This window comes from Benincasa hispida, chromosome 11, assembly GCF_027475165.1.
Source record: "Benincasa hispida cultivar pf3 chromosome 11, pf3_genome.v1.1, whole genome shotgun sequence".
Lineage (NCBI taxonomy): Eukaryota > Viridiplantae > Streptophyta > Magnoliopsida > Cucurbitales > Cucurbitaceae > Benincasa > Benincasa hispida.
Window position 1 is genome coordinate 14,582,628 of NC_143488.1, and position 14,075 is coordinate 14,596,702.

Below are 14,075 nucleotides of genomic sequence, written 5' to 3' on the forward strand. Positions count from 1 at the left end.
TGTTCTTCGCGGAATGGGTAGCTACTATCTTATAGCATTGCGGCTCTCTGACTAGGCAGAAAATCTCAATTATTGGCCTTCTTTCTTCAATTGTTCAATTTGGCTCCTATCTTGGCCATCTTATAATGCCTTTTTGTCCCGAACGCTTCATTCATCCTGCTTATACACTTGAGTCATAAAAAATAATTGATTTAAACATATTAAGTAGCTTAACAATCTCGAATTAAGTAGAGGAAGATATCAAATTTTCGGTTCTATCAGAGATAGCAGCTAAGGGGTTTAAGGGAGATGAGGATGACACCATTAAAGATAGGGAAAGGAAAAACAAAAGACCAAGAGAATATTCAAACTAAAAGAAATCTATTGCTTTGTATTACAGATGATAAATTAAGATGCTTATTTATATATAAGTAAGAGAATCGATATAGATATTTGAAGGAGATAATTAAGGTATCAGTTACAACAAAAAGATATAACAAAATAAAAATACATACAAATCTAATAGCTATAATAAAAATGCACTGATTTTGAAGACGCAAAATGTAAACTAATATTGGGTTTTTCATCATCCTCTAATTACAAAACAATTGGAGGGGCTTGTGTGTAATTTTAAATCTAGTTGAAAAATTTCTAAATATAGATATTTGAAAGAAAAATATTTAGATGCATCTAAAATTTTAGTGGTCTAATAACAATTTGTCACGTGACAAATTAATTTTTTAATATATTTTAATTCACTTTTTTTATGTGATTGGAGGACTAGATGGTGCAACATTGAAATTACAGTTACAAAAATGCTCTATTTGTATGTGTAGCTCACAAAAAAAAAAAAAAAAAGAAAGAAAAGGAAAATTGTAATGTAACTATACAAAACGAAAAAGAGCATCAAACGGTTTCAACGGTTAGCTTTCTGCCACGTCATAAATACAAGCCTTCATCGTCCAAATTTCATACAAAAATGGCCAATGTTGTGTGGGTCCTGCGATCCTCGAAGAACAAACGAATTTCAGATCTAAACCGTCCAATATCCAGATGCCATTTAAATTCCATCCCATCCGTCCATTTCCTCTTTCTCACAAAAAAAAAATTGCTTACACGTCAGCTGACAGAGTCTCCAACGTGGCATTAAACTGCTTCTAAATTCCGGAGTTGAGGTCCGAAGTATAAATTATCAGAGAAGGAGACTTAGTTTATTTTATTACCCAAAAAAAAAAAAAAAAACAAATACGAAACGAAGCCGAAAAAACAAAAAAATTGTCTACGGAGCTGAGAGAGCGACAGTAAGACAGTAGAACTCCGACGACTTTCTTCTGTTCGATGCTTGAATCCATTAGAGAAGCTTTGAAATTCAGTGAGTTTCAGCTTCTTACGCTTGTCTTCTTCTCTTTTAGGGCTTTAATATTGCTTGAAACTTCACAATTTTGCTGTGGAATGTTCTGGATGTGTAGGATTAGGGTTTCAGATGTTCCTGTGCTGATTTTGTATTTTCTTTTTGGATTTTGAGTGATTTAAGTGTGTGTGTGTTTTGTGTTATCGCGAAGCTGTTTTTTGTTTGTGGCTTTCAGCTCTCTGTGCGCGAGTGCCTGTTCTCCTACTAATCTATAGTGAAATTGTGACTGAATTCTTTGTGTTGATTTTGTTTTATTTTTATCCAAATGGAGAGTTTCTTTTGTGGAATGAATGTCAGCATCTTATTTACTCCCACTGTTGAAATTTTTTAGTTGAATTGAGGATTTTAAGTAGTGATGCTATTGCCAATTATGATGTTATTTTTTGTAACAACTGTGTGCTATTGTCTTTTTATTGGTTCGAGTTTGTATTACTGTCTTTTCTTAATTTTCTGTGCATTTCTGATGAATTTCAAATGCTAATAGATTTGGTCATTTGAAGTGATTTCTTTAGTTCTTATGTTCAGATTTTAAGTGAATTATTTGTTATGCTGTAGTTAAAATTGTACGGAAATGAAAATGGATCCAGATCTCGTATTCATTCACAAATTTATTTAGGTTAAATTACCAATAGTGTCTTGTCAAAGCTTAGTGGGTGGGTGTAGTTCGTGGTGATCCCAAGATAGTAATTTGAAAACAAGAGATTTAATGGAAAACAGTATTGTAGTTTATATTTTTACTGTTATTTAATATATCCTTGAAAGGAGATTTAGAATCTGAAAATATTGAAAATATGTGATTTCTATTTTCAAAATTTTCACGTTTCAAGCCACAGAATACAAATACAATCACTATATTGTTTGTCATAAATAAACCTTCTAGATATAAATTCATTGAATTCAAATGAATCTAAAAACACAAAATTGAATCCAGATAAGATACCAAACAAACTCTTTTATTCTTTAGCTACACCTTTTAAGTCATCCTTAAACCATATTTTATCCCCATATATAAACCCACCGTTGGCTCATTGTGATATAAATAGCAGATAGAGAATGTGCCATATTCCCATTATGATAACAACTTGAAATGATACCGATGATTTATAAGATTTGGTTAAATTATAATGGTCAAATTGAAACCTTGGAGCATTTCATCCAAAAAAAAAAAGATGAAGGAAGAAGAAGAAACCTAAAAGCATTGAACCTTTTAAAAAAAGTAGAGATCAAATTGGCACTTTAACCATTTTTTTTCCCAAAATAGTTTGATTGAATTCAATTAAAAATGAAATATATTGTTCTGTCTATCCTTATGAAGTTCTCATTTATAATAGGATCATCACAGTAAAATGCTTATTCTATTTTTATTTACAGTTCACACTTGAACAAAAAGTTCTAGCCTTTTCTTTTCCCTAGGAAGAAACAAAGAATTTCACTGTTGAATGAAATAACCACCAATGGTTGATTACAAAAAGGATCTCCAATTGTAAATTAAAGAAGGACTATGATCTTTAAAAGGCTGGAAATGTTTACACCAACAGAGAGTGTTAAATAAAACCAAATTCATCAATGTGGCAAAAGATGAGTGCTGAACGAACCTATCTCATTCCACACAAAATTTGATTTTTTTAAAATTATTTTCATGGTTTAAAATCTTTGTACTTTATAACTTATCTTCCTCTGATCCTCCAGTATTCCCAACAAAAAATGTTCATTTGCTGATCAGTGTGTTTAGATCGATGCATTAAGTACCTTAAAAATTGTGATATTCTCTTCCAGAAGCATAATCATTTAAGACACTTTCTTTTGAAGTAGGTAGTCTAGCCCTACAAACAAAACTACCGATCTAGTACTGAATCAATTGGTACTCCAAATTATAACTTACCTGCTCTTTTGTTCTTCTGGTTAGAGTATTGTTATAAAGTGCTGTGCAACCTTAGAGTAATAGCATTAGTTCCCATAAACTGGATTTGTATTTTAGTTTCACTTTTCATGGTACATTTTCTTCTTCATGATATTAGTTTTTTCATATTTAACATTCATATTGAATGGTTATATATTTCTCTATTTTTTGTCGTTTATTCATGTGAGTAGGTGAAGATGTGCAAGTGAAAAGATTGTGGCTTTCTGTAGATTTAAATTTGAGATAAATTGATCATGGGTGTAGAAGATACAACAAAAATTACCATTGAGAATACAAAAAATGAAGCCAAAGGAGAAGATTTAAAATTAAACACAGTTGAGACTGTGGAAAATGGAAACAATAAAGAAGATAAAATGAAAAATACTGTCGAGACCGTGGAAAATGGAACCACTGAAGATGATAAAATGACAAATACCATTGAGGCTGTGACAAATGGGACCAGTGAACTGGAAAAAACCAACAAGGCTGTGGCTAAGGGGGAGGAAAATGGAGTGAAGGAACCAGCAATTGAGCAGGGTGCTGATGTCGAGGCAGAGGTCACGAAAATGGAAGAAGAACCTGAGATCAAGGAAGATGAGGGAATCAATGAAGAAAACGTGAAGAATGAAAAGGAGGAAGCTAAAATTCAGGCAATGGAGGAAGATGTGAATCCAAATGATAAGAATGATGAAGAAAATGTGGATATCAAAGACGAAGGCAATATGGATCTCAAAGATGAAGAGAATGAGAATGCCAAAGATGGACAAATCAAGGATGCCAAAGATGAAGAAATTGAAACTAAAGGTGAAACTGAGGATGCCAAAGATGAGGTAGAGAAGGTTGACAGCCATATGGAAGAGGATGACAAGGAATTGAAGGATAAAGATCCCAACGAAGAGAAAACAAAGAAAGGAAGAAAGAGAAAGGGTGCGGTTAAATCAAAAGGAAACAACAAAGTGGATGAAAAGGAGGAGGCAGAGATAAGGACTCCCATTATTGATCGCCCTGTACGTGAGCGCAAATCAGTTGAAAGGTTGGTGGCATCTATAGAAAGATATGCTGTGAAGGAATTCCACATTGAAAAGGTATTGTATTTTTCTTTTCTAGACTGTTTAGTATTCTTTCTAGGAAATTGATTCTATTTCTTTTTGTTGGAAACTGCAGGGCCGTGGTACTCCACTTAAAGATATACCCAATGGTATGCGCAATTCAGAACCATCTTCCACTTTGTTGTTGTGAATCCCATTTTGCGTTATATAATTTCTCCAACATGTTTATGATGGTCTATTGAGTACTGTGGTTCTACGTTGTCTTTATTTGTTGCTCAGATTTCTTTGAAGTATAAATTGTTAAGTCACTGTCTTTAATAGATTCATTATTCTTTCCTTTTCCTGAGCCTAAAGAGAAAAATTACCTTATCTAAAAGTATGAGCACAATTTTTTTTCCATGCCGTGGTTTGTTTTCTGAAAAAACAACTGATGTAATGAGGCAGTTTAAATTTGTTCTGTTTCAAGTCATTATTTGTTTTGCTTCCTGCGTATACTACTTATTTATTGATATGATGAGTAATGAATAATATATATGTGTTAAATGAACTCTGAAAAAGAAGCCTTTTTTGTTTTAGTGGCATTCAAATTATCAAGGAAGAAGACTGATGACATCTTCAGGCTGCTTCATACAATTTTATTTGGAAGGAGAGGAAAGGTAACTTATAAGTGGTTTTCTTATGTGTTAATCATCTAGTTCCATGGTGAGTGATTCCTGAATCCTGAAGGTACACATGCATGCTATTAAGTGCTAACGAGCGGTACTGTTTGGTGTTGCCGATGTTTTGGCTTACAACTTCATAGTAATGTAGTTATGGAGTATTTGCATCTAAGGTCTATTGCTTTCCTTCTTTTTCTCCCTTTCCTCCAGGCATTTCAGATTAAGAGCAACATATCAAGGTTTTCAGGTTTTGTGTGGCATGGAGATGAGGTAAAAATATTGTATGTTCTATCAGTACGAAATGTTTGTAACTAGGAGCCATCAGTAATTAGTAATTACCAGAATTACATATCTTCAGCAGACGTTTCAGTTTCCCAGGGTTTTGTTTTCATAAAATAAGATTTCTCAAGGCTTTTGTTGTCATACAAATTCCGTTTTCTTTGCAGGAAAAACAAAAGAATAAAGTCAAAGAAAAATTTGACAAGTGTAATAAAGAGAAATTATTGGAATTGTGTGATGTGCTAGATATTCCTGTTGTGAAGGCCACCACAAGGAAGGTATGTTCAATAATCTTTGTTGCTGTACTTGGACTCCTTGGTCTGCATTTGGAAAACTGTACAAAGTTCATAGATAATGAGTATTGAGTATGAAAAGTTCAGATCTATTACGTTCTGAAATTGTAATATCCAGACATAAGAATTTTCTAAAATTTGTATCCTAATAATGAGGACTTATTTCAAATTGGAATCACTGTTTGCCAATATCATATGCAATCATCACCTATTGTTCATGTACTGAACTTTCGTTCCATAACTAGCCTTTGGTAGTTTATCGAGTATTCTATGATCCCCCCACCCCCCCACCCACCATAGGACTCACGCTGTAACAGAATTTTTTAGAAAAAGTGATTTAGTGGGATTAGTTTAGTTTACGGTTCAAAGTTTGACATCCACCAACCGTGATATTTAATGTAATGTTTATGGGGTCATTCAGTAGTTTAAGATGACATTCACAGTTATTTTTCTTTTTTATTTTGTTGGGGGGTCTTAGGATCTGTGTTGGGTGAGTTCTAAATGCTAAGTTCATTGTTCAACTATTCACATGTTATACTTGGGCATCAAGGGCTTTTCTGATTATCCTTAGGTTTCTTTTGTACTAAATCTGTTAGGTCTTATCATCGTGAAATGAATTTTTATTTATTTATTTTTTAGGGTTTAATTGGGGTATAGTTAGGGGTTGTTCTCTTATATAAAAAACTATTCACATCTATAATTTATTTGGTTTGAACTCAAGCCCTCAACCACCTGCTCTGATACCATCTTAAATCGTTGATTGATCTAAAAGCTTAAGTTTATGGATGAAGGCAAATTTAATGTCATATCATCTAACAAATAATAAGAACAATGTTGTTTTAAACATGGGGCCATCCATGAAAATAAATTGAAGAAAAAGAAATTGAAACAACTTTTAGGCTTCAGCTAACCCAACAATGCTTTCATTGATTTACTTTGTAAAAACAACTTTCAAATAGCACATAAATTCACTAACTTAAAACTGTAGACTAATGAATAGACTTTAGAATAAATTAAACAATTTCTTGTGTCATTGCTAGATGGAAAGATTGTGTTGGCATTATTCTTATAAATGGTATTTGGAGGAGAATGAAATGTTGGGGAGATTTTTAACATTGAAACTCAAAGGTTTTGTTTTCTTTTTCAAGTAACATATATTTTTTCCATTGCATGAGTTTGATGTTAATTTTTTAAACTTCTTTCAGGAAGATATTATTGGCAAGCTCATAGAATTTTTAATAGCTCCTCACGCTACAACTACTGTTCTCCTTGCAGAAAAAGAAAAGGTCTTTCCCCCCTCCTGATTGCAAAAGAACTTAATCTTCCTAATTGAATGTTTCCTTTATATTAACTCAAGTCTGGATCTAGTTTCTTAATTTTTCTTGTGGTTAATTACAGTTGAGCAAGGGTAAAAAGCGTAAACGGGCAGTAAAAGGAGGAATATCAACTCCTGGAGACAGTAGTTCAAGAAATTCAGCAAAGGTGGCATTCTTATCTCTCTGAGATTGTAATTGATGAATTACCTTGGCCTTGTTTATATCCAATCGCTTGTGCAACATCCATTTCTGGAGCTAGTTTTTGTTTTTACACTTACCTGTTATGCCTTTTATATTCAGTAGAAGATAGATATATCAAGCTCAAGTATAATTGATGGTGCCTTTTGTTCTTCTGATGTCTTGCTGAGTTATGTTGGCTTCATGAAAGGATCTTTTCTTGTTCTTGTTCTCTTTTCCTTAAAAGAAATTTATTTGTTTTGGTTCTTGTCCTTGCATTTGAATATTTAGGAAAATTGTTGGCTTCATCAAATTCTGTATAAGGAAATGCAGGATGTGTTCAAGCTTACAGTATTGTTTACCTCATTTTCTTTCATTTGGAAAGAAGCAAACGATAAGATTCATTGAGAAGCCTTTGAATCGAGTCACTTCTTGCCAGTGACACACCTTTGTCTTCAGGGTTCAGAGAAAATAATTAAATTAGGCGTGTTTGACATGTCTTTTAAGGTGCTGATGGAAGACAAATGTATTTTTAAATATTAGTAGTGTTTGGTTAAAATTTTAAATAACTAGAAAGGGGATTGAAATTGATATAGTACTGTTTTAATTATCATTTATTGCAAGTTCTATAGTAGTGTTTTATTTATAGAAATTGAAACAACTTTTAGGCTTCAGCTAACCCAACAATGCTTTCATTGATTTAGTTTGTAAAAACAACTTTCAAATAGCACATACAATCACAAATTTAAAACCGTAGACTATTGAAAATAGACTCTAATTATAGTATAAAATTTTAATTTGAAGCAGCAGGCTTTGTGAATAAGGGTTTTTCTCCTGTAGTTTGTTACCATGGACCTTCAGGAGGAGCGAGAGTTTGTTAGCTACTATGGGCCAATAGCATTTCCTTAACCCTGCCTCTCGAAATATTACTTCCTCGATTCTCTGTTTCCTTGTCTATCCTTTTTTAAGTCTTTATGATAAGGATCCCTAGACCCTAACCTCCAGTGCACTTTACATATGCTAGACGAATGTCGGCCAAGTGGATTGTGTAGAGTTAGTTGTATGGGAGTGAGGTAAAATGTGTTGTGTGCGCGAATGTGGGTCTCGTTTTGTATTAGCAAAGACAATAGTGTCCGTTAGGTTGTTATTGTTTCTTAACCAAATAGATGTCTTTTTGGTTGGGCATACAAGGGGTCCCTTGGTAAATAGAGTACCTCTAACTCTGAGGAAAGATGGGGAATACTTGGCCTCCTCACGTAGTATTTGGAGTGGCTGTATTTTCTTATTTAGTTTATATAAATACAAGAGGCCTCCCGAGACCTCACTTTACTAATTACAACTCAAAATCTTTAGTTTTTGATAGTTCATCTAGAAGTATAATCTTTTATGATGAAGTGTGATAGCTTAACTACTTTATTTTATTTCTGGGTTGACTCTAGAGTCGTAGAAAAAGGGGGAAGAGTGCAAGGTCTGAGATGACAAAAAATTTAAGTGATGAAGATGACGAGTCAGAAGAAGAGAAGGAAGCAGAAGAAGAAAATGACAAGGAGAACGAGAATGGAACCACAGAAAAATCTGATGATGAACTGTCCGAGCAGCCAGAAAGTGAAGATATCAATGACCCAACTGATGAATCTGAGGAAGAAAGACCCAGAGCAAGTTCAAAAAGTTCATCAAAAAAGAGGGGATCTGTAGGAAAAGCAAGAAGCAAGAAAGTTACAGGTTCCAATAAATCTGATTCAGCAAAATCTACAACAAAGAAGTCATCAGCAAGTCGTGCTAAGGTTGATGGCAGTGATGCTAGTCCAAAGGTATTCTCTAGGAAGAAGAATAGCGAGAAAGAGAGCAAGGCCTTGACTCCACCAAAATCTGCTGCCAAGGAGAAGCCTGGTATCTGTCATGATTTTTTCTGTTCTTTTTATTCTGTCCCATTCTTTTTTTGCCTTGGATATACAAATAAAAGAAATTGATGCGTTTCATTATTATTCTTCTGAACTCCAAAATTATGGTATTACATTAATCTATTCGGGACCCTAAGAGATTATGGCAACTGCGATCTACACTGCATTACTTATACCATTGTTCTATGTTTTAGGGAAGAAAATTGTAAAAGGGAAGGAGAAGACCAAGGAGGAGAAAACAAGGCCAAGTGACGATGAGCTCAGGGAAGCAATATGTGAAATTCTTAAAGTTGTTGACTTTACTACGGTAAGTGTCATGTATTCGTACTGATCACTAAGTTTAGTTGGCAAGCTCATTCAATACTTGATATTTAGTTGTAACTCTGCATGATTTTCTGGCTGTTGGATTTCATTCATTCGCTTCTGTTGGACGTTGGTTATAGTACTGCAGTACATATGTTTACAAGCATTAACGGTCACTTGATCTCCACTTCGTGGACGTTTGGGATTAAACTCATGCATATCTGAGCTATTAGATTCTTTCTTCTGTTAATGCAACGTATAATGACTTTTAACAGCTGTAGTAGAGTACATGTATATTCACTGGTTTGTATTTAGTATTATGCAATAGAAGCATCCAAAAGCCTAATGATGCTGACAAAAGGTGGTTGATAAAGCAAATAGTTGTGGTTCTAGACATTGTTAGTAGGTTTGAAGGACGAATGGCCAAGAGTTTGGAGAAAGACAGGAAAATGAGTTGAGGATTGAATAACAAAATAGGTGCTATATGTTGGCTTTTGAAATGGCGAGCAGCGTAACCTTAGTTTCTGAAACTCTCTGTCGAAGAATATTACATTTCATGCTTGCTTTGGATGGCAAATGTCATTCACCTTTTGGAATTGCCAAATAACTCAGTTTATATTTGTCTCGTGCAGGCCACCTTCACTGACATTCTGAAGCAGCTTGGTACGTTTCTTACCTATGTGCATTTTTTGTGGTTTGTGGAGTTTACAATTTACAAGTGCTGCATTTCATCCTCAGGAGAAGTTCTGATTGATTAGTTTTTTCACCACCAATTAAGATATCTACCAATAAATAGTAAAAATTATTATACTTTCTATAGAGAATCTTGAATCAATAAATTTTTTTGGTTTTGAAGTTCGTTTTAGATTTTCTTTTGTGATTAGTCATTTTAAACTTGCACATATTTCTGAAAGAAAACAAAACACCAATCACGTGTTTGGATGGATTACTTTTAAATTTAGAGTTTCTTTTCTAAGTATTCAAATAGAGAGTAGCTTTTTTAGTAAAATATTCATTTGTAGGATCTTGAAAACCTAAGAAGCATATATACAGATACGGGATACAAATACGACATGGACACGATGACATGTGGCAAGGCTTATTGAAATATACATTTTAAAAAATATACATAATTTTTATACCAAAAGAAAATTCAAAGTAAATGGATTTGATGCATATATGCTTAAAAAACTTAGCTGCTTGTATTTCACACTCAAAAGTTATTATTGTTGTCATGTGTCTTTTTAGTCTACCTATTAAATGTTCTATGTATGTCTAACACATCTGTTGTACTAACATAACAAATGTTCAATACGTGTCCAACAAGTATCGGAATGATTAAGTGTTCAACACGTTGGACATGGACAGCTAGCCAAACTAAAGTGTTTGTGCTTTTTTGTTGAAATTTCCAATCATGTTGTATAAAATGGTAGCCTCTGATCTGCTTGTGGTTTCTCAGCTCGGCAATTCAAGATGGATCTCACGACACAAAAGTCGTCGATAAAACTTATGATCCAAGAGGAGCTCACGAAACTAGCAGACGAAGCAGAAGAGGAAGATGGCGGTGAAGGTAGAGGCGAAGGCGAAGGTGATGCCGAGAAGGATGGTAAACAGGCAGCAGGAGGAGGAGGTCAAAAGGTGGAAACTTGAGTGAAGAGTTGGCCCTGGGATTTGTCTAACATATATGAAAGCCCTCAAAATCAGTCTGTTGTAAAGGTGGTGGATGTAATTTATTTGTTGGTATCATCATGTTTTTACTACTAATGAAAGGTTAGTGTTTTTATTAGAAAAACAAGGGTAGTTGTTACTTATAGGTGTTGCAAATATTGCAGCTTCTTTTTATACTGACATATAAAATCTGTTGGGAATAATAATTCCATGAATATATATAATACTGACCATTAAGGAAGGGCTTGCTTAGCCTTGAGGTTTTTAGGGCTTGTAGATTCATTTTTCATTTTTATTTTTAAGAGCCTATTTTCATTTTTTGGAATGTTTTTAAATGCAATGGAGTTCACTTCGTTGTTTGACACACCCATGCTATTTTTCTTTACTTCTGTTAATTCAACCCAAACTTTTTTTTTATTTTTTATTTTTTAGACTCTTCAAATAATTAGAGAAATTTAAATAGAAAATTCAATTAGATATTCTGTCAGATTGATTAGGTTTTGTTTTTATCTAATAATATAATTTAGTGTCTGATTGGTCTTGAAATTTGGTTTAGATTGTATTTGAGTACTGAGTTTTTTTTTTTTTTTTTTTTTTTTTGGTAGAACCATTTTTTTAAGACAAAATTTCAATGTACACACATACAATTTGGGAGTTGTATTAATCTAAATTTGGTCTAATAATTTTAACTTTTTAAACTTTGAACTAACGGTTGACACCCTCAAACTTTTAAGTTATAATTGAATCAACCAACTTAGATTTTTTTTATTTTTTATTTTTATTTAGTTTACATTTGAAAATTGTTCATGTTTTATGTAGGCTTCAAATGTCTAAGAAAATTAGAAAGGGTGCATAAGTCAATTTTTAAAGAAAATCTTAATTGGGAGTCTAAACTGGTAAAATTATAAATCTCACATGCTATTTATCTATATATAATGCAATAGAGTGTGTACCTTAGTGTAATTGAGTTTTTTGTTAATTTTTAATAGGATGGTGGTGTAATCAAGATTCAAAATATCAATATCGATAAAAATATTAAGGTCCCAATTTGTGAAAATATCGATATCGACGAAAATTTCAAAATGTCGATGCGAGAGTAGAAACTTTTTTTAAAAAAAGGAAAAACAATTAGAAAATCATTTCAAATATTGAAAATTAATTATAAAATTAAAAGTCATGAAATATTTACCTATAAAATAATTGTAAATTATTTATTATAAAATAAAGTAGATAAAAAAATGAAAATCATAACATTAAACTAACATAACATAATTAGAATAGAAAAATTATAACATTAAACATAAGAGGGATATAAAAAAAATATAACATTAGACATAACACAACATAATGGAAAAGAAAGAAGAAAAAGATAATTCTACAAGTAGATAAAGCTTGAGAGAAAATGAGAGGAATATTAGATAACTCACATTAATTCAAGTTTGCGAAAATTCAATAAAAAATATTTGAATGAAAATACGAGGTTTTTTGAAAATAAAGATTTTGTATAATAAAAGGGAGAAAAATTTCTCTTACATTTCCCTTTAGCTAGTATAGCTAATGGTAAAAAAAGAAAAAAAATTGAGAAATCGAGAAAAATTGAAATCCCTTTTACCGAAATTTCGAGCCTATCAAAATCTTGAAATTTCAAGAAGTCAACCCAAATTTTGAACTACGGGTGTAACAAATGACACCTGTTTTTTTTAATTAATTAATTTCTAATTTTTTAATTATTAAATAAAAATCCTTTTCTATTTCTTCTCTCCCACTTCTTCTCCTTCCTTCCTTTCTCAAATCTTCACCCTCTCATCACTGCCACCCGTCAACGTCCACTTAGATGGCTTATTTTTTTAGCAAGAGAAAAAATGATAACTTAAAAAACTCAAATTGGACAAATAAATATCACTCATCAAGCCAAAACGAGCACAACTCAATTGATATCCGAGTGTACTAGAAACCACAAGATCTGTGGTTTGAATCTCCCTACCTCCAATTATTGTATTAAAAACAAAAAAAAAAATATCACTTTTCAATGTATCTATCTATGTATAGTGCAACTGTCATACCTTATTCATGAGTTATATGCACACAATTTCTCTCATTTGAAATGTATTATAGGTAAAATTTAAATCTCACAAAAAGGCCGAAGGCCATGAAAAGACCCTAATAAGAATAGAAAATAAGTTAAAATATGACTCCATAAGAAGTAAAACAATTCTCATCCTCAAATCCTTAAACTTCAATATTCTTTCACTCTTCGACTTAAGCATCAGAATGTGCGGCAAGTATCATACCCTTCTACATGATTCTCTTTCTTTTTCTAACCACGTTTTTTTTTCTCTTAAAAAATTTTATCGTTATTATCACGTGGAAGTCACTCTCTGTCTGAATTTCAATAAAATGGTTATCCATTGTTATTAATTCTTTTAAATAATATTTTGTAAAGTATTTTAAAGAAAAGTTTGGGTGAGATAGAAACAAAACATGTCCACTCAAAAGTAATGGAGCACTTGATTTGTAGTGACCAATTAAAGGGAAGAAAGCAAAAATTATTCAAAGTGGTGGGGGGCACATATGATACGATATACACGCATGGCTTTCTTCATCATATTTCATAATTAAGATTTTGGAACTTTCCAAATCTATCCAAAAAGAATGATTAAGAAAAAAAAAAAATTGCTTATTCAAATGACATGAATATTAAAATAGGACATATTATTATTTTTTTTATAAAAAAATTACATTAAAAGAATGTTAGTTGTTTTAAATGATAATCTGCTGAAAATATTTTCAAGTATAGCAAAATGTCATTGTCTATTAGTAATAGACAACAATAGATTGCAATAGACATCTAGATTTCTGTCGCAATCTATATTTGATATACGGTGATAATCCCCTAAAAAAATTATGTATATAAATTTAAATAAATCTTAGGTTTAATTATAAATTTAATCCCTTAGAATTTAGTCCCTGAATTTTAAGAGTTAAAACTTAGTTCTTATAGTTTGATAAAATTTTTGTACATAATCTCTATTGTAAGAACTATTTATGAAGATTCTATCAAACTATAAATACTAAATTTTAATTAAATGATAGAGATTAAATTTTAATTATTTACTATTTATCTCTATAATATCTTAAAA

The 14,075-nt window shown here is 32.1% G+C and overlaps 1 protein-coding gene across 1 annotated transcript; it reads left to right on the forward strand.

The window, feature by feature from the left end:
* The first annotated feature begins 1,154 nt into the window (after window positions 1–1,154).
* Window positions 1,155–11,176, forward strand: LOC120089808 (DEK domain-containing chromatin associated protein). The gene is made up of 12 exons (XM_039047210.2): window positions 1,155–1,351; window positions 3,482–4,375; window positions 4,455–4,488; window positions 4,916–4,995; window positions 5,209–5,268; window positions 5,445–5,555; window positions 6,776–6,856; window positions 6,969–7,052; window positions 8,503–8,953; window positions 9,159–9,271; window positions 9,900–9,930; window positions 10,727–11,176. The coding sequence occupies exons 2-12, from the start codon at window positions 3,545–3,547 to the stop codon at window positions 10,915–10,917; spliced, it is 2,067 nt and encodes a 688-aa protein (XP_038903138.2). The 5' UTR covers window positions 1,155–1,351; window positions 3,482–3,544; the 3' UTR covers window positions 10,918–11,176.
* The last annotated feature ends 2,899 nt before the right edge of the window (window positions 11,177–14,075 follow it).

What these genes read in the sequence shown, in the direction of transcription:
- LOC120089808 (XM_039047210.2), top strand. Translation starts at nt 3,545, where the DNA reads ATGGGTGTAGAAGATACAACAAAAATTACCATTGAGAATACAAAAAAT. An exon ending in TCCTTGCAGAAAAAGAAAAG is followed by an intron (nt 6,857 to 6,968) that starts GTCTTTCCCCCC and finishes GGTTAATTACAG; the next exon opens with TTGAGCAAGGGTAAAAAGCG. An exon ending in TGACATTCTGAAGCAGCTTG is followed by an intron (nt 9,931 to 10,726) that starts GTACGTTTCTTA and finishes GTGGTTTCTCAG; the next exon opens with CTCGGCAATTCAAGATGGAT.